General features: G+C 50.0%; 1 protein-coding gene and 1 long non-coding RNA gene across 5 annotated transcripts in view; both read left to right on the top strand.

Annotated features, from left to right (window-relative positions):
- LOC128086017 (uncharacterized) overlaps positions 1-19401 on the top strand; it is a 382551-nt gene that overhangs the window by 28916 nt on the left and 334234 nt on the right. The window lies entirely within an intron of this gene.
- The window catches only part of RUNX2 (RUNX family transcription factor 2), a 152489-nt gene continuing 144500 nt past the window's right edge, over positions 11413-19401 (top strand). For all 4 annotated transcript variants that reach the window (XM_052692467.1, XM_052692458.1, XM_052692484.1 and 1 more), the window contains exons 1-2: positions 11413-11727; positions 18057-18213. In XM_052692467.1, coding sequence (XP_052548427.1) covers positions 11428-11727; positions 18057-18213 — 457 coding nt within the window. In that variant the 5' untranslated portion in view covers positions 11413-11427. The remainder of the gene's footprint in view (positions 11728-18056; positions 18214-19401) is intronic.

Here is a 19401-nt window from a genome sequence, read left to right as displayed (position 1 = left end):
TTCCAAGTTCATTCCTATGTGTAGGCTCACCTAGCATCCAGCATCAGCAAAGACAAAGAATGACTTGTGCAACCTTGTTTGAAAGCCATGAGACACACTGTGTGACGGAAACACGTCGCAGTGCCACTACAAAGACACAATGCAAAATGCATAAAGAAATAAAAAGATCCCCAACTATAAGCTTAGTGACTGAGCAGTCGTTTCAAAAATTACTTTTTCCCATCTCAAATATAGGTCTGGAGTTTCTCATTATAAAAAAAGAACTCTGACTGTTATCAACTCAGTGAGCATACTGAACAGCTCATATATTTTAGAGAGCTTTCTGAAAGTCAGGTCCTAGTTGGGGATTAAAGTTTTTGAGGGATGGAAGGCTTTTGGAAGATTTCTTACAAAGTTCACAGTCTATTTTAGATTCTTTTCCTGTGGTAATATGCTAATGCTAATGGCATCCAGCACGGTCAAGAAAGATTTTGCATACTTTTAAAGTTTTACAGATGCGATTACAAGTGAGAGTAAGTGAGGATGCTAGCCTTCCCTTCGTCTTTGTAAGATCTTGCATAGATAGAGAGACAGACAGAGACATAAAACAATAATCCTTCTGAAAAATGTTTCATTTCTGGTCAAAATACTGGTTTATGGCATTCACTGCAAAGCTCAGCTAAATGTTGTTCCATGCAAAATAGCATCTTCTTTGATCAGTTGGAAAAATACTTCTGCTTTAGCTTCCTTCCTCATCTGCTACTTATTCCTTTGCCCAATTGCAAAAGCAAATGCCAAAGGAAAAGAAAACTTCTAATATTTGAAGGGAGCGTATAAACAGGAGGGGGAACGGCTGTTTGTGAGGGTGGGTGGTGATGGGACAAGGGGAATGGTTTTAAAGTGAGACAGGGGAGGTTTGGGTTGGATCTGAGGAGGAAGTTTTTCATGCAGAGGGTGGTGAGGCACTGGCACAGGTTGCCCAAGGAGGCTGTGGATGCCCCATCCCTGCAGGCATTCAAGGCCAGGCTGGATGTGGCTCTGGGCAGCCTGGGCTGCTGGTTGGCGACCTGCACACAGCAGGGGTTGGGGCTGGAGGAGCGCTGTGGGCCTTTGCAACCCAGGCCGTTCTGTGATTCTCTGGCAATCCACTTTTTTCACGATGCACCTATGGAGTTGGTCAGTGAATAACAAGCATACGAGAAGCAGAGAAACTTGGACTGGTTGGTTTGCCAAATTAGTTTCTTAAGCTTTTTCACAGAAGAATACATGGCATACAACAGGTCTGCAAGCTTCAGCATCATATGTTGTGTCATCAGCTTCATGTCATGAGAATGTCAATCTTGGTGCTTTCCTCCACTAACTGTTCTATCCAAGTCAATGTTTCTCTAAATTCCACCAATAATCCTAAAACAACATCCAGTTGGGACGACTGGCTTGTGGCTTTGCATGCCATGTTTACGTAGACAATAAATAGCAAAGTGTGTTAAAAAGCTGCTGCTCATCCAACATTCTGCACGTAAAGGCCGGCACAGAAAGTCTGAGTCTGTGCTGACACTGCACACAGTGCACTATCATAGCTGTGTGTCACTGTGCCTTCGTACTGCCAATACTTCAGAGCAGTAGGCATGCACCTACCCAGATGATGTGCTTTTGGCAGCTGCTGTGGAAATGCCTGCCTGCTCTCCACATATCTTGGGCAGTGTTGAAAACAGCAGCTCCCCCCGTGTGGACAGAGGCACCAAGCTCAGCACCTACTGCAACAAATGCTGGGATTCTGACTCTGAGGCAAACCCTGTTTGCCTTCTGCAGGCGAGCCCTCCCTCCAGCCCCCGACAGGCATGATTTGCTACAGAAAGCAAAAAGCTCACCCGACCTTGTCCACACCAGCGAGGCAACCACTTCTACTGCTACTTGAGTGAATCTGAGGGTGGAAAACGATCTTTGACACTTCTTGTCAAAAACAGGTCATTTTTCTGGTGAGGGCAAAGCCCCAGTGACACTGCGTAGTGTATGTGCTGAAATACAGTGGGGTGAGGTAAGGACATGGGATCATCACTCAGAAAGGCACTTACTTGTAAATTCAGAACACTTTTGTGCATAGAACAGCGGCTATTAAAGATTGTGTTGATAATTTCATATATGATAGGCTAAAGAAAGCAAGCGTATATATGGCGTGCATATATTACATCAGGCAGGCTTCGTAGATAAGAGCAGCTCAGTTCTCCTCTCACAGCACTGTACATCAAGAGGGGTGCCACTGGAAGCATTTCATAGAAACATAGAATCATAGAATCCCAGAACGGCCTGGGTTGCAAAGGCCCACAGCGCTCCTCCAGCCCCAACCCCTGCTGTGTGCAGGTCGCCAACCAGCAGCCCAGGCTGCCCAGAGCCACATCCAGCCTGGCATTTAATTGCTTACACCTGAGAAACGCAATAATATTTCTAAAAATCCAGCACAGAAATGCTGCAGCAGTTCACTCTCCTCCCTTAATTTTCGTGATTCCCTAGAAGAGCTATTTCTCTTGTGGATCCGGAGGATGAATTGAAAGGCAAGGGAGAGAAGGAGCATGATGGTGGGAGGACGGGACGGGCAGCCAGGAGAAGGAGAAGTCTGTCCCATTCTAATTTACTCTAAGATAGAGCAAACAGACTCACAGCCCAGACAGCTCTCAGACTCACTGAACATCTCGAACAAACTGAGAGCTCTCTGTTTATTTCAGGTGTATAAAACACCGCCAGTTGCCAGTAAATGCAGCTAGGCGTGCAAGTGTCTGCATGAAGACAGCATTGTAGCTATGAGAATTATAATTGTCCTACCATTGTCTTTTCTTTCTGTCCTGAATCGGAGTGAGTGTGCCATAATCTCTTCAGAATCTCACGATAAGTAAATATATCAGAAATGCCTGTTTTTCAGTCAGAGATGCCAGCTGTCTATTTCAGACATAACATCAGCCTTCACTGTAAGCTTCCACATAAAAGCACCACGAACAGTAACGTCTCTAAGCAAGCATGAATGATTGGCTTGAAGATTCTTTACCAAAAAGGGAGTTTATTTACTTCACACAGGTCATAAATTTCCTTAGGAAAACTCTCAGTGGCAATCTACGTGTGGTGTTTAGTAAACAGAGTTTTCCTCTCATTCCCTCAGTCCATGTTCTCCAATTGTCCGAAACAGTAAAATGTAGTTTTCTCACACCTAAAAAGAAGATATATTTCAGCTTCTGTTTAAAACGAGGTGGAAAAGAAGAGCTGAAAGACTTTCCATGTTATTCAGCACTCAGACAGTGAAGGGTGCGAGGAGCAGCCCACAGCAGCCAGCTGCCTCGTGGTGAGGTGAGGCAGCACCTCGTTCCTTGAAGGCTCCCATGGAATGAAATGGCACTGCAGACAGAATAAGGCTTCGCTTTCTTTCTTACCAAGAAAAAATAATGATAATAATAACCAAAGGGTGGGATCTGCCTTTTCATGTCACAGACTTTTATCTGCTCAAAATCACGCTAACCTCAGGGTGCCAAGCGCAGCGTGTTTGAAAGCCTTCCAAGGATGGAAAGAGCTGCTGCATCTCCTCCACTACAAAGGGCAGCTGGGTAGGAACGGGAGCTGCTGTGGGCTTACAAGAAAGGGATTTGGTCACCTTGCCCTCTGTCAGGACCTCATTCCTCCTGGATACTTCCAGGTTGTATCTTTGTGCTTATGCTCATGTTAGGAAAATATTTAATATTTGATTGACTGGCTTCATTATTGCAAAGGCCCACAGCGCTCCTCCAGTCCCAACCCCTGCTGTGTGCAGGTCGCCAACCAGCAGCCCAGGCTGCCCAGAGCCACATCCAGCCTGGCCTTGAATGCCTGCAGGGATGGGGCAATGTCTAGTGTTAATGATTAAGATCCTAATTAATTACCTGAGTTCCTTTTAGTGCCTGATCAGCATTCGAGACAAACAGCTTGAAACTTACCCTAACTGAATTTTGGAGTGCATTATAAAAAACAATGCACAGAATTTGTGTGGTGTTTTTTTTTCTTTTCTATCACCTCAAAGCAGACCATTCACTCTGCATGGAACTGACATCTAAAGACTTCTAAAAGACGCCATTTAAAACTGAACTGCTGACAAACATTCAGATCATATTTTGCAAGCTACTATTAACTAAGATGAGACCTTAGAGGAGGAACACATCCCATATCTCACTGCTGACTCCAGGCTTTCTTATCCTTTCCCCTAAAACATCTCGTGCAGCCTGGTGTCTGGGAGAATATTGGTCAGACTGATAGCAGAGCCAGTCCTGCCTGAAGCCCAGGGCCGCAGTGGAGGCTTTGCAGAGCTCGGCTGCCAGCTGCTCCTTCCCACTGCGCACGCGCAAGGAAAAACCTCAATAATTTTCAGAAGCTTATAACTCAGCCAAGTCTGGGTGGATCCCTTTGGTCAAGGGCAACAAATGGAACTTATCTGATTTTTCCTCCCTGTTCTTCTCCTTGGTAAAGCTTCTCATTCCTGCTCTGGAAAAGATACGGAGATGAGTCTATAAGAATTTTTAAACGTTAGAGAAACAATGTGTTTGGCCTTAACATCACTCCAGAAAGCGGCACAACTATTCCTGCTGGAAGTTTCCAAAAAAAAAAAAGAGCTTGAGGCAGAAGTAGGATTGAAAATCTCTCATCCTGAACTGTTAAAATTTGGCAACGCTGTGTAAGTGAAAACAAGGTCTTATGTTGGAAAGTGGCAGACGAGCTTAACTGCAGATACCGCTGGCAGCTTCACCTGTAGTATTTCTTCTGCCAGATCTTTGTATTTAATACTAGAGAAGCTCATTCCTGTGATGGTTAATGTTTTGTTATCTACTCTTAGGGCTTGTTTCTGGGCTGTTGCACTGTGGGGAGCGGGTATTTTGTGCTCACACGTCACCAGCACGCTCAGCATTTTCAGGAATATATTCTGTCATCAATACAGTAACGTTCCTGATCCCTCGTTGTGCCCTGGCAATGCTCAGATCTTCGCTTGGGGGAATTTTCAGGAAAAAGAGCAAAAAAAAGACAAAACCTGGTAGTCCCACAAATAGTTGGTTTACTCTGTACATTGTGTTTACTTCGCATTTAGCATTACCTGCATGTTGGTCTTCCATTCCGCTCCTGTAGACTTTCAGTATTTTATGTTTTCATCCTTTTTTAGAACAACTTTTGCACTGCGTTTCTGTACCGCTCCAGCTTCTACGTTCATGCTCCTAACAAAGAGTCTGCCTAAAAACTATTTCTGCCATTCATGCTATTGGGAATAGATTAACAATGGGAATCCTGACCGTTGCGACACAAAGAGAGTAAGGCAAGGATCTGGAATGCTTGTGGTTGGGAGCGTTGCAGCCACCTCTGCCCCTCCAGTCTGACATACATCTCACATTCTCTTCTGTGGAGCTCTCTGGAGTTGTATCTGGCCACAGTGCGCTTCATTAGCCTCTTAAACACAGCATTCAGAACGTGGGGACTCTGCAAGGTTCCAAACGTATAAACTCTTTTTAATTACAAACAGTTCTACCACCCACTTTCCCCGCAGTTAGTCGAGGGAACCGGTTTTCATTGAGGTCAACAGAAAAAATAACCGTGAAGTGTTTGGCTCACGCTGCTCTCGTACATGCTGAAAGAAGGGGGGCAAAGGAAGAAAAAGTAAGTTTAGTTTTTAGCCTTTATATCTTCGAAATAATGTGCTTGTTTGGTCTGAAATTGTACAAAGGGTAAAAAGGACTGTCCTCAGCTTTGGGACCCTAACAGCTTCCTGCTGCTCATTTTTAGATCGCGTGCTGTAAGCAAGAAAAGAATATCATTTACTGATCGCAGTGTAGCTTCTTACTGCCAGCAAACACAGCACACACTTTCTCTTTAAAACGCTGCTTCAAGATGAGCAGAGGGCCCTGGGCTCTTTTCCTACAGTCTCCGGTGGCCTCGTGCCCCTCTGGCATGGCCACCACCCCAAGGGCTGCAGGCTGGGAGGGGAAGAGCAGAGCCCTACAGCAGGATGGAGACCTGGCTTTGCAGTTGGTCCTTCTCAGAAGGGCAGAAAGAAATCGTTAGGGAAAAAAACAAAACAAAACAAAACAAAACCAGCCTTTGGTAACTACTTACTTTGCTGTCTGTACTGTGTGTGTTTCACTGCGTGCCGTAAGAAAGCCACCTACTTTTCAGCAGACATGGCACCTTTCCTGCCAGCTTTTAGACCATTACGTACTGCTGGTATGCATCACAGGAGCAGAGCTCTGCTCATTTTTGGACTTCTGAGGGCTTTACACACAGTTTTGTATCTTAGAGCATAAGGTAATAGCAAGTGCCCCGCTTCCTCTGCAGCTAACTTGCTGTGGAGCATCAAACTCGAGGCAGAACCACGGTTCTTAGCCGCTGCTCCTCACTTCCTACCAAAAATTCTGTGGGAAAAAGTTGTATTCCGGACACTGCATTTTTCTTATGTAATCAATTTCCATCTTATATTCGTTCTGGGGACTATAAATGCTAAAAAACAGTGTGTGGTGCTGAAATATGAAATGCTGTCGACTAATTTCAGGGGGAAGTTGTGTGCTGTGAGAGTGGTGAGGTGCTGGAACAGCTGCCCAGAGAGGCTGTGATGCCCCGTCCATCCCTGGAGGTGTTCAAGGCCAGGTTGGATGGGGCCCTGGGCAGCCTGGGCTGCTGTGAAATGGGGAGGTTGGTGGCCCTGCATGGCACAGGGGGGTTGGAGCTTCGTGATCCTTGAGGTCCCCTCCAGCCCAAACCATTCTGTGATTCTGTAATTTCAGGACACAAGTCATCCTTTATTTAAGCCATAAATCAATGGGACAGGGACACAGTAGTTAAAGAATCCCGAGCTGCCCCATGCCTGGGTATGGACATGGTTGTTGCAGAGCTCATCACCGCAGACCCGATAGTTTGGGCTCAGTATTTACCATTGCCAGAATTGTAAACAAGCACAGCACAGCAAGCGGGGCACACAGTCCACCTGCAGCCCCAGTGAGAGCAGCGCACTGCCAGCAGCCACTGGAGCTCCTCCTGCCCTGCTGGAATGAATGGTGCTTGAGCTGAGCTCCGGTGGCACAAAGCTCACCGGCGTGTATTGACCCGATGCACATTTTCACGAGTGAATTTCAACCTTTGGGAAGGCAGATTTTGGAAGGAGAGCCTTGGCACGTCCTTAGCTCCAGTAATAATTGCTGACGCTGCTGGAGTCGCTCCGACTAAAAATACCCGACGCAATAACAAACCCAGTGAACCCATCCGCTTTCTCCTTTTTTCACAAATCCTATTTACTTCTATAGCTCAAAATACATTCTGTGTTCGGTGTATTTACAGCACATTGCAGCCTCACGGACTGGCAGCACAGCTGTTTATTTAGGGAACGTTGTCCAGGTTGGAACCTTTCAAATGTGACAATTATTTTTCAACAGTGTGTGCTAGGCCTGTCTTTTATAAACGCAACCCTGAACAACCCTGTGCTGTCTGAAACATCACCTTGCTGGCAGAAAGAAACGTAATTACGGCCGTATCCACAACGTGGTTAAAAGTGGGGGTTGGAGGTTCATGATCCTTGAGGTCCCTTCCAACCCTGGCCATTCTGTGAATCCGTGTGAAAAGCGAGGAAACCAAAACACGATCACAACTGCAGCGAACGCAGCCGTGCGGGCGAAAATCTGCTTTTATAACGTGGAGCTGAAGGTGTTTGTTAAGACCCAATCTGCAACGCAAGCACATTTCTTTTTTCACCAACCTCCTACCATTCTCTTAACATCTTAAAATATGACCCGTTTTGCAACCGGGGCCGCAATTCCGAGAAGTTGTGCAGTGAAAGCCGAGCAGAGCCGAGCAGCGGGGTTGCTCTCCGCTTCAGCCAAACCCGAGTTCCAGATCCTATATATCATAACAGCAATCGCTTGCACTAAAACATCCCATCCAGCTTCCACGCAGCTCCATAAACCTTCCCGGTGCTTTTATTAATTTGTCCATAACTGTTGAAATAAAACTCCTAACGCCGTGAGCTGTTCCAGGCTGCGCTCAGTTCCCACTCACTGTGTAAATGTTGAGCAGAGAGGCATTTTTGCTCGCAGACTGAAAATCAGCTGTGCCAGATAACCTGAGCCTTCGTCAGGGCGTTCAGCGGAAAGTTTTATTTCGGCATTATAAATAACCATGGACTATTTTGAGTGACCTTAGAATCCCAGCATGGCCTGGGTTGCAAAGGCCCACGGCGCTCCTCCAGCTCCAACCCCTGCTGTGTGCAGGTCACCAACCAGCAGCCCAGGCTGCCCAGAGCCACATCCAGCCTGGCCTTGAATGCCTGCAGGGATGGGGCATCCACAGCCTCCTTGGGCAACCTGTGCCAGTGCTTGCAGAAATATAGAAATATAAACCTTACCCCCGTAGCTTCCAATAACTTATTTTGGTTTATTCTAATTTTTTATTTTACTTTAGCAGGAAGAGAGGTAACAGTAAAACTTTTTAGTATATAAGTAATTAAAACTGCAAACGTATCTTCTGGTTGGAAATGAAATAAATCACGGCCGCCGGGCACACGTAGCAACTGGCTGTAAGGGAGCCTCTCGCCTTCCTCCGAGCACCTTCGCAGTGGAATGCATTTCCCCTTCGGCCAAAGGGGGGAGAAACGCGGCCATGAGCGTCCTACCCAAATCTATTTTCTTACTGCAACTGCGGTAAAGCAGCGCTTCCGAGCGCCCGTGTGCGGAGTAGGGCTCGTCGTTCAGGAGCGCAAGGCGAGCTCCGGTGGGGATACCCGCCGGGTGGGAACCTTCCGCATCCACCGACGGGAGAACGACTACTAAAAAAGCGATAAAAATAAAAGGAGAAAGGAGAGAGGGAGAAAGCCGGCAGCTCGCCGGGTCTGGGGCTGCCGCTCCCCACGGCGGCCGTGGGAAAGGAAAAGGAAGGTTCGAAGGTACGGAGCCGGCTCCGGCGCCGCGCTGCGCGGAGCGAGAGCTCTCCCCTGCGCCCGAGCCGCACATCTCCGCGCCGCCCCGCTCTGCCCATCCGCCGCGCTCCGAGCCGGGACCCCGGGGGGGGGGGCGAAGGAGGACCTGAGCGGGGGGAGAGGGGGGCGAAGGGGGACCCGGCGGCTGCTCCTCCGCTCCCCCCCCGCCCCCTCGCGTTCTTCCCCGTGGGGCTGCCGTGCTCCGCGCGGGGTCCGGACGGAGCGGGGCCGGCCGGTGTTTAGCGGCTGAGCCGAGCTCCGTAACAGCTGTGCGAAAAGGGTGCGCGGCCCAAAACCCCCCCGACACCCCCGCGGCCGGACGGGCCGCCGCCGGGCCGGGCTGCACGCAGGCGGCAGTGGGAGGGAACGGGAGGGGAGGGGGGAGCGGCGGGGGGAGCCTTAGAAATTAGCGGGCGGGCTGTGATAGGCCGCTGTCTGCTCGGAGGGGGAGGCGACACTTTGTTACCATTGGGTATGTAAATTGTTTTTAATAAGATCTGCCCTTTTCTTCCTTTTTTTTTTTTGTTCTTTTTTTTTTTTTTTTTTTTTAAGGGAGAAAACAACCCCGTCTGCCTTTACCTTAGCAGTCTTGGAGGGGGGGGGTTATAACTCTCATTCATTCAAGGAAATGTTTTAGGCGTTTTAGACTAGCGGAGTCTCAGCACAAACCCTTGGGCACCAGCTCGCTCCTCGCGCTATAGATATATTTTTGCAAACAAGCCTTTCCTATTTCTTAAACTATATATATATATATATATATATATATAAAAATCAAACAAACAAACAAACCCAAAAGTGTTAATGGAAAAATCCCGGAGCGCAACGCAGCGCATCGCCAACCGGACCCCCCCCCCGGCCCGGCCCGGCCCCCTCCCCGCGGCTGCGGGCGGCACCAGGCGAGGGCTCTCCTCCTGGGGGGGGCTGTGGGGGGTGAGGCGGGGGGATGCACATTGTTGTATTTATTTTGAAGGCTGCAGAAGGCAGAGGAGCGCAGCACCACGTGCTGCTGACTCTCATCAGCATAATGATGGCCCCAGCCGGAGAGCCCTGTATATATAAACCACAAACCCCTAATCATTAGAAGTCCCAGCCTCCAAAAACCACATTCAGGACAAAAAAACTGCGGCGTTTTTTTTTCTTTTTTTTTTTTTTTTTTTTCTTCTCTATTTTTTTTCGTGTGTGTGTTGGTTTTGTGTGTGTTTTTTTTTTTTTTTTTTAATCCCTTCTCGGCTCCTTCATCTTCCCAACCTCAACTTCTCGGCACCCGAAAGAAGTTTTGTTGTTGTTTTTGCCTTTTTATTATTTTTCATTCTTTAACAACGCAATTTTCTGAGAGCCTAAACTAACTCCGACAAAGCGACACTTTAGTGATTTTTTTATCTATATATATAGAGGTAGATTTTTTTTTATTTTTTTTATTTTTTTTATTTTTTTTTTGCTGCTGCTGTTCGTCGAGGGCGGGAAAAAAAAGAAAAAAAGAAAAAAAAAAAATCCAAAAAGAACGCAACAAAAAGAGCGATTTCAGTTACCCGGTTCAGCTCCCCGGACTCGGATCCAGCAGCGACTCAATTAAAAGGACCGGACCGCACCGAAGCTGCCTTTCCCCACCATTTACTCGGGCACAGTTTCGGAATCAGCCCGCAGAGGGCTGCTCTGGGGTGCCTTTTCCCCTCGTTTTCCCCCTTCCTGACGATGCTGCCCGCTCTCCGCTCGCTGGGAAGCCGGCTGCCGGACTCGCCCTGAACCCCGATCGTCCCCACGGGCCGCGCCCGGCGCTCAGCCCCGCACCGCTCCTCGCACCGCAGCCCCCGGCACGGCGCTTCGGCTTCGCTTTTTTTGCTTTGCCGTTTGTTTGGCCGGAGGAGGAGGAAGACTTCTTCGGAGGAAATCGGGACGTTTCCCCTTCGCTCTTTGCGAGCGACGCTCCTCTTGAAGCGGCGAGCGCAGCCGGCTGCCTTCGACCCCTCTTAAAGCCCGAAAAGCGGACGGGGAAGGAGAGGAAGAAAAAAAGGAGAGAAAGTCGTGCGGCGCTGAGGGAAGAAGCGGCGGTTGGAAGGGGGGAAGGACGGACGGACGGACGGACGGCAGGAGGAGAAGCGGAGCCGGGCGCGGACGCACGGCGGGACGGTGCCGCTGCGGCGGGCGTTGCTGAGGGCAGCGCAGCCCCGCGCTTTGAGCAAACGAACGGCAACAGACTGAGATTTGGGGCTTTTTTTTTTTCTTTTTTTTTTTTTGTGCTGTTTTGGTGTTTTTTTCCTGTTTTTTTTTTTTTTCCGCCAGATTTTTTTTTTGCCCCCCTCGCCCCCCCCCTCCCGCCACTCTTTTTTTTTTCTTATTACAGATCCTCCGCTTTTTCATTTTCGCTATTTTGTTTTTAATACTTCTTTTTTTCCCCCACAACCCCCACCCCTCACTACACGCCTCCTCCAGCGATCCCCCCGCCGCTCCCCCCCCCGCCCCCCCGCCCCCCAATTCGCTAACTTGTGGCTGTTGTGATGCGTATTCCCGTAGATCCCAGCACCAGCCGGAGGTTCAGCCCCCCCTCCAGCAGCCTGCAGCCCGGCAAGATGAGCGAGGTCAGCCCGGTCGTAGTGGCCCAACAGCAGCAGCAACAGCAACAGCAACAACAGCAAGAAGCCGCCGTGCCCCGGCTGCGGCCGCACGATAACCGCACCATGGTGGAGATCATCGCCGACCACCCGGCCGAGTTGGTCCGCACCGACAGCCCCAACTTCCTGTGCTCCGTGCTGCCCTCGCACTGGCGCTGCAATAAGACCCTCCCGGTGGCCTTCAAGGTGAGCGCTCTCCCCCCGCGCTGACAGCGGCCGCTCGCCCCCCCTCGCCCCAACTCACCCACCCCACCTCCGCCCCGCAGGCGTTGCGGTGTTCGCCCCCCCCCGCGGCCCGCAATGCCCGCCGTGCCGTGCCCCCTCCCCGCGCTGCAGTGTTTGCTTCATCCCGCGGTTCCCCCCGTGTCCCCCCCCTCCCCGTAGTACATCCCGCACCCCCAGTGCCGCATCGACTTCTGTGCCCCTCTCATCTCGCCGTTCCTTTTGTGCCCCCCCTCCCCGTCCTTTACTGAGCTCTGTGCCCGCACATCTTGCACTGAATTCTGTGCAGCCCCGTCCTACAGCGCCTTCTGTGCCCCCCCCCCCCCCCGCAACGACTCCTGTGTTTCCCCCCCATCCCCTACCCCGTGCTGCAATAACTTCTGTGCCCCTGTGCCCCCCTCTCGTTTTGCACGGACTTCTGCTGCAATGCCTCATCCTGCACTGACTTCTGTGCCCCCCTATCTTACAAAACTTCCTGTGCACCCCGGTCTTTCGTTGAGTCCTGTGCCCCCTCCACCCACCCCCCAATCTTGCAGTGTGTATTCCCTTATCCTGCAATGAGTTCTGCGCCCTCTCTGTCCTACACTGATTTCTGTGCCCCCCCATCCTCCAATAGCTCCTGTGCCTGTGCCTCATCTTGCCTTGAGTCTTTTGCCCTTCCATCCTACAGTGACTTCTGTGCCCCCTGCAGTGCCTCCTGTGCCCCCCCCCTCCACCCCGTGCTATATTGCCTCCTGTGCCCCCCATCCTGCACTGATTTCTGTGCTCCCCCTGCACTCCCTCTGCTCGGTATGTGTGTCCCAAGGCTCTGTAGGGTCTTCTGTGCCCCTCTCTGTGCTCCAGTGCCAACTGTGCCCCCCACCCCAGTCTGCCAGTGCCTCGCCTACTTCTGTCTGCCATGCCCCCGCATCCCACTGTATTTCCTGAGCCCTCTCTGCCTTGCAGTGCCCCCTGTCCTCACTCTGCCCCACAAAACATTTGCAGACCCTCTCGTGCCCCCCCCCATCCTGCAGAGCATGCTGTGCCCCCCCACCTCACTGTGCCACGGTGTGTGCTGTGCCCCAAACCCTCCCAGCCTCCGGGATCAATCTTGTTATTTCCACTCCCCTAATGCATAGCCCCCTCTGGGTTCCCCCCATCCCTGTGCCACCCCCACAGCACCCCCCTGAGCATCTTAGTGACTTTTATTTAAAAAAAATAACAAGATTCACCCATCCCCAATTGCTCAGTAGAGGGGTGCAGAATGGGTGCCCCCCCCAAACCTTCCCTTACGGGCAGCCCCAGAATCCCAGCCTCGAGTCCTGGCTCCTGGAGTTGGAGGGGGCACACAGGGGTTTGCAGCAGGGGTTGGGATCCTGGTGGGGGTTCCGCTCACTTTTCCTGGCCCAGGGGTGAGGAAGCCTCTGCAGGGGGGCTGAGGGGGGGCACAGAACCACACTGCGAGCGCCGCTTCTCATTTTCTGTCTCCATCCCCGCGGCGTGCTGATGAGAGGAAAACATTTCTTAAAAACTGCAATAGCAGCACCATGTGTGTGCTGTGTTCTGCAGCCCTCCGTCCTCCCCGCAGCATCGCACGGCCGCACAGAGCCCCCAGCCACGTCTTTGGCTGGGGAAGGCTGGCAGCACCTGCCTGCAGTGGCTCACGGGCAGAGCTGGGAGCAGCCCTATGTCCCAATGCTGCCGCAGTGTCCCCTTAGGTTGCGTTTCCTGCGTGTCTCTGTTTTGTCAGGGAAAAAATGGGTAAAAACGGCTAAAAGAGCTGATTTGGGTGTGCCTGGCCATAAAGGCGATGTGCGGGTGGCACTTTGCTGTCGGAGGGAGCAGGGATGCAGGCAGAGGGGGAGAGACCTGATGGATCTGGGGCTGCAGTTACCCCGTGTGGGGCCTGCCTCGTGCTTGGGTGGAGATAGCAGAAAGTGAGGTGTCTTCTGCCACTGGGCCTATGGGGTGCCACCAGGTGCCTCCAGTGCATGAAACTCAGGTCAGAGCTCAGCTCTGGTTCCTGGGGTGAGGAGGAGTCTCCCAGGATCGCAGTTGTAATTCGTTCACTTGTAGATGAGCTCGGTGTTGTAGTTACTTCCTATAGAAGCAATGCGAGGGCTTCGTGTTATTGCCTCTGTATTTCTGCTTCCGTTTGAAAAGCCTGAGTGTGCCCCTGCCTTGCAGCCACGCAAAGCAGGCAGTCCCAGCTCACAGCAGGAAGGCAGAGAGCTCAGCTAGATAGTATTTAGGATGTTACTCCAATACGTGTGATAAAAGGGTTTACAGAGAGTGAGAGCACATCCCAAAGTGTTTGTGCTCATACATCCTGATATTTGGGTTGTGCGAGGGGCTGCAGGCAGGCAGTAGGATGCGGTAGGTTTGTTGATGTGCTGAGTTGTCCCTTCAGCTCTGAGCTTTCACACACAGCATGCAAGATGCTCTTCTTAAAACATGCCGTGTATGGATGCCCTTATTTCCTGCTGGAGGCTGAAAGGGCCACGCTGTGTGCAATCAAGGCAGAAGATGTGAACACGAAGCAAAAGTGCCATTCAACAACAGGTACTAAGAAGACTTTCTGCTTAGCAAAATGATGGTTGGAACCCATCAGACAGGTTTTAAAATTGTATCTCGTTTGTCAGTGCAGCTTTCCTGCAGCTGCCCGATGTTTTCAGACCAAAGAAGCTGCAATGAAACACTTGATGTGATACAGCAGAATGGGAATTATCTCTAAAAAAACTGAAAAAAAGACAGATTTGGGCTATAGGAATCTCAGCTAGGCAGAAACTTGAAAGTAAAATGGCTCACAGACAACAGTTTTTGAAGTTTTATTGGCAATAAATAATATGTTGATGATAATGTTTTGAGTGGTGCGTTAAGTGTGTCATAATTCTCTCGCAGAGCTCTCCAGTTAAAAAGTACTCTGGATATAGCACTGTTTTAATTTAAAAAAGAAAGAAGTTAGATATAAATCACACGCAGGGAAGGAAGTGTGTAATAAACAGCGCTGGGTTTGATTATAATTTTGTGAAATAATGTTGGCTAAGTGTCACATTTGAATTTTAAGTATTAATATTTACACACTACGGGGAGGGAGTCTGTGTGGGACTCACAGACCAGTTGGTAAGGTTGGCCGTGCAAACTGCATCTGCTGGTACTGCTCTGACCGCTCTGCAGTGCCCAGGCAGCAGAGAAATGGGCCTTGTGCACCCAATCCTATTTCCTTTGTGATGTGTGGTAGCCTTTTGTTGGCTGCAGCCATCGGGATTTGGCTCTGTGTTGACCCTGAGAGTTCTTTCTGAAGGCCACAAGGACCCACCTGGCTGGCTGTTGGGGTGGCTGTAAGGATGCAGTGCCCTGCTGGCTGTTGGGGTGGCTGTAAGGATGCAGTGCCCTGCTGGGTGTTGGGCTGGCTGTAAGGATGCAGTGCCCTGCTGGCTGTTGGGCTGGCTGTAAGGATGCAGTGCCCTGCTGGGTGCTGGGCTGGCTGTAAGGATGCAGTGCCCTGTTGGGTATTGGGGTGGCTGTAAGGATGCAGTGCCCTGCTGGGTGTTGGGCTGGCTGTAAGGATGCAGTGCCCTGTTGGGTATTGGGGTGGCTGTAAGGATGCAGTGCCCTGCTGGGTATTGGGCTGGCTGTAAGGATGCAGTGCCCTGCTGGCTGTTGGGCTGGCTGTAAGGATGCAGTGCCCTGCTGGCTGTTGGGCTGGCTGTAAGGATGCAGTGCCCTGCTGGGTGATGGGCTGGCTGTAAGGATGCAGTGCCCTGCTGGCTCTTGGGCTGGCTGCTGGCTGTGGTTCCAGATGATGCTGGTAAAAGCAGAGCACTGCAGTGGACAGAAGGAAGGCAGAAGAGCAGCCGTGAGGTGTGAGACCTCTCCCAGTAGCACAGCAGTAGTTCAGGGGCTGTCAGCATTTCCACTCCAAACCCCAGTTTTCAGAGTTTATAACTCAGCTGTTTTAAATAGCTTCAAGCTGCAACCTGCTGTATAAACTGCCAGCCCAGATGTATATTTTTAAACAAATAATAATAATAAAAAAAAGAAGTCGTGCAAATCAGTTTTTCTGGTTTAAGTTATAGAACATTATAATATTTTTAATGGTATCAGATGCTCTGTTGGCAGTATCTCCAGAAAAGACATTTTCAAGTCCCAGAGAGCTGAGATTCAGAGGCTTTTTGAATTCACTGCTTTGCAAGAAGAGTTCTTGGAGCAGTAGATATCAGCATCTGTGCAACAGGTACTGCAGCTTCATTCAGAACAAGTTTTTTGCTATACAGAAGGTTGCAGTGCCTGCTCCTGGGCAGCGTTTCTCTCACTTCCAGCATAGGAGCCATAGTGTGGCCGTTTCCAATCTCACCAGACTGAAACCAGGCAAATGGGTCTCCTAACCAGATGGGAATCGTGCAAAGAGATGCATGGCTGTCGTCAACCTGTAAGAGCTGGTTTGATTTTATTCTGTGCCCTCCGTCGAGCTTTCGTGCCTTTTGGGGCTTTGGTTAAAGATAGAAGAATGTAGTTTTATTCGTCCAAACATGTGGGTAGCTTCGTGTGGGAAGTAAACGCCACGAAATGGAGGAGATATTTGTGTGTGAAGAGTAGGTAACAGACCTGCGCTGTGCCTGTGTTAATCTTTATGCTTTTGCTTTGCTCTTATTCACTTTGCTGTGCACTTACAGTCCCTTTTCTACAAATATTTAAGTAATTTCTGATGGATGCGTGGCATAACGTTTCCAAATCAAAGTTTATGCAGTCTTTCCATGCAGAAAGTTACACTTTAAAATTCCCCAAGCGATCTGTATTTCTCTGGGTTTCAAACACACCATGCAGCTTTGTTCTGGGCAGTGCTGTCACAGTAACCTTCTGGTGCTTCTTGGCTTTAAGGTCTAAAAGTGTAACAGTGACAAACGTTTTACCCAGCAGCGTAGTGAGGAGCTTTTGGTATGATTGGAGTTTCTTTTATCAGCCGAAGCTTTGTCTTTTCAGCCCTGATCTCAGCTCGCCTCTCGCAGTGAGCTGAGCACAGACCTTGCATCAGCTGCAGTGCAGGGATGCGCTTATTGCAGTGGCACACGCAGGGATGCCCTGGCAAAACGTGCAGAGCCAAACAGCACTGACAGGAGGAAAGGCTGGGAAGGAAACCTGGCAGAAGTAATGGGGTGTGTGTGAGCAGAGGGCCTTTTTGGAGGATGTCAGCCCTGCCCGGTGTCCGGTGAGGGGTGCTGTGCTGCCGGGCAGCAGGAGGGAACAGGAGGGAGTGGGGCTGCAGAGGGGCTGCAGTGGTTGTGCTGCCTCTTCCACGGCCCTGCTGTACTCGTGTACACTTTTTTTTTGCATTTCTGGAGTTCAAGGGATTCTTGTTTGTTTGTTGGTTTGTTTCTCGCCGTGGAGAAAGCATAGATTGCAAGTTCCCGGGGTGCTGACGTGCGTCCCGAGGCTGCCTGGAGACATCGTGCTCTGTCATAAGCTGAGATGGGAGCACGTTGCAGGCAGCTCCCTGTGTTAGGCTTTGAGCCAGTATCCATTTACCGGGGGTGTGAGTTCAGCAGCTGATTAGCTGTGATCTGACAGCTCCCTTTGCAGCCTGTGGAGCCGGCTGCTGCCAGAGCCAGGCGGGCTGGGGGCTGCTCACTGCACTGCCCAGAGCATCTCCTGCTCCTGGGCCCTTCAGACTGCAGCCCTTCCATGCAGATGCAGAAATTGGTGGCGGAATTCCCGTTTGAGTTTGGGGTGCTGTTACCATCAGCATAACCCATTTCATATGGCATTTCAGCTTCGCTTTGTACTTTTTCTTAAGTGAGATGAGCTCTCTTTTTCGGCAATGCAGCCTGTTGTAAATACTTTCAGATTTTGTATGCTTTTGTCATCGATTTTTATTGTTGTAAAGGAATGCTTCACAGCACACTGGGCCGTGTAACGTTCTCCATATATGCACCAGGCTGGATGTGGCTCTGGGCAGCCTGGTCTGCTGGTTGGCAGCTCTGCACATAGCAGGGAGTTGGAACTAGATGAACACTGTGGTCCTTTGCAACCCAGGCCATTCTGTGATTCTACGATACATATTCAGAACTCCTTTTTATTTAATGAATATCACAGTTCAACCTTCAATCATTAGTTTATGGGAAAGACGTTTGTAAGTAAGTCTTATGATAAAATGTAATGCTTGTGTCAGGAGATGGCCTGAATGAAGAATAGGAAAAGCCACAGCTGCTGCTCCCCCACCTCAGAATTGGTGTGGGGACTCGGTGCTGTGTGGGTATGCAAGGAAATGCAGAGCACTGTGTCACGAGCCGTGCTTTCTTGTCCCCTCCTCACAGGTGGTGGCCTTAGGAGAAGTGCCCGATGGGACCGTGGTCACCGTGATGGCTGGGAACGACGAGAACTATTCGGCAGAGCTGCGAAACGCTTCTGCTGTGATGAAGAACCAGGTGGCCAGATTCAATGACCTGCGATTCGTGGGCAGAAGTGGCAGAGGTAGGTGGCTGCTTTGTGTGTGGGCGCAGCGGGGTGAAGGGAAGGCCTGGATATCAGCCTCGTTTCACAAGGAAACGCAGATTTGTGTGCCGATAAATCGCCGTCTGCCTTTCACGGATGCCTGTTTTATTTGCAAACTTGCCAGCCCAGCGAGGTGTTCTCTCTTGCAAAGCTTTCCTGCCACGTCTTTGTTCATTTTTGGAACGCCGGTATTGAAAAAATGATTCACAGAATACCTTGGTTCCCCATTTTAATCACGCAGCAGAGGCGGAAGGAAACGAGGATATTTGTGATGGTTTTCTTACAGTCAGACAGTGCATCTCAGGCCGCAGTAACAAGAGATGAAGGATTCCTTTCAGCAGTGGCGCTTCTGCTGGAGTTGTTGCAGGAGAGCTAGAATTAAAGGAGCGTTGCATATCACATGTGTTTTAGTTTATGGTCTTTAAAAGCTCACAGCTATTGGTGGAAAGCCTTCTGGTGCTTCCCTGCCCTTTGTGTATGACCCGCAGACAGAAACCTCGCTGTTGTTGGTAGTAACCTGCCTGGCTTTTGTGAATTGATGGTAAGCTTTGGATGGAAGGAAATTCAACCTTTACTTTAAATGTCAGGGAGGGCGACTTCTAATTTTTTGGGAGATTTAGAGTGCTGTCATTGTCTTCCAGCTGTTCAGGAGCGTCCTGTAACCTGGGAAGCACACATAGAAAGCTTTTGTTACCACTGAGAGCTTGCAAATAACATAAGATTCTTGTAGCTGCCCTGAAATTGGAGGTAGTGATTGAAATGACCACTTGAGGGAAGCTGGCACTTCAGTCTCCAGTGCAGGAATGCTCAGAGGGATCTGTTGTATCAATCAGCCATCGATTCAGCCTCAGTGTTTGCGCGTTACGTATTTGCAGTAATTATTTGTTTTAAACTGGCCCTGCGTGGAGGGAAAGGAAGAAATAAAGGCAGAACTGCGTATGTGGAGGATCAGTAATAAAGCTAATTTACAGCCAGACACTTTAAGAGCAGCTGTACATCTCAGGGCTATTTCTCCCTCAAAAATACTAACCAAACGTATGACAGAGGCCGGGATAGTTTCGGTCAGCTGGCAGGCTTTTACAATTACCGCTGTTTTGTGAAAGTGATTCCATCAGCGTGGCTTACAGCGGCTATTTTTTGTATTAGTGACTTGGCCAACAGCTCTCT

Source organism: Tympanuchus pallidicinctus, unplaced genomic scaffold (assembly GCF_026119805.1).
Source record: "Tympanuchus pallidicinctus isolate F22 unplaced genomic scaffold, pur_lepc_1.0 scaffold1, whole genome shotgun sequence".
NCBI classification, from domain to species: domain Eukaryota; kingdom Metazoa; phylum Chordata; class Aves; order Galliformes; family Phasianidae; genus Tympanuchus; species Tympanuchus pallidicinctus.
Note: the sequence above shows the minus strand (reverse complement) of the source record. Positions and strands in the feature narration are given on the sequence as shown.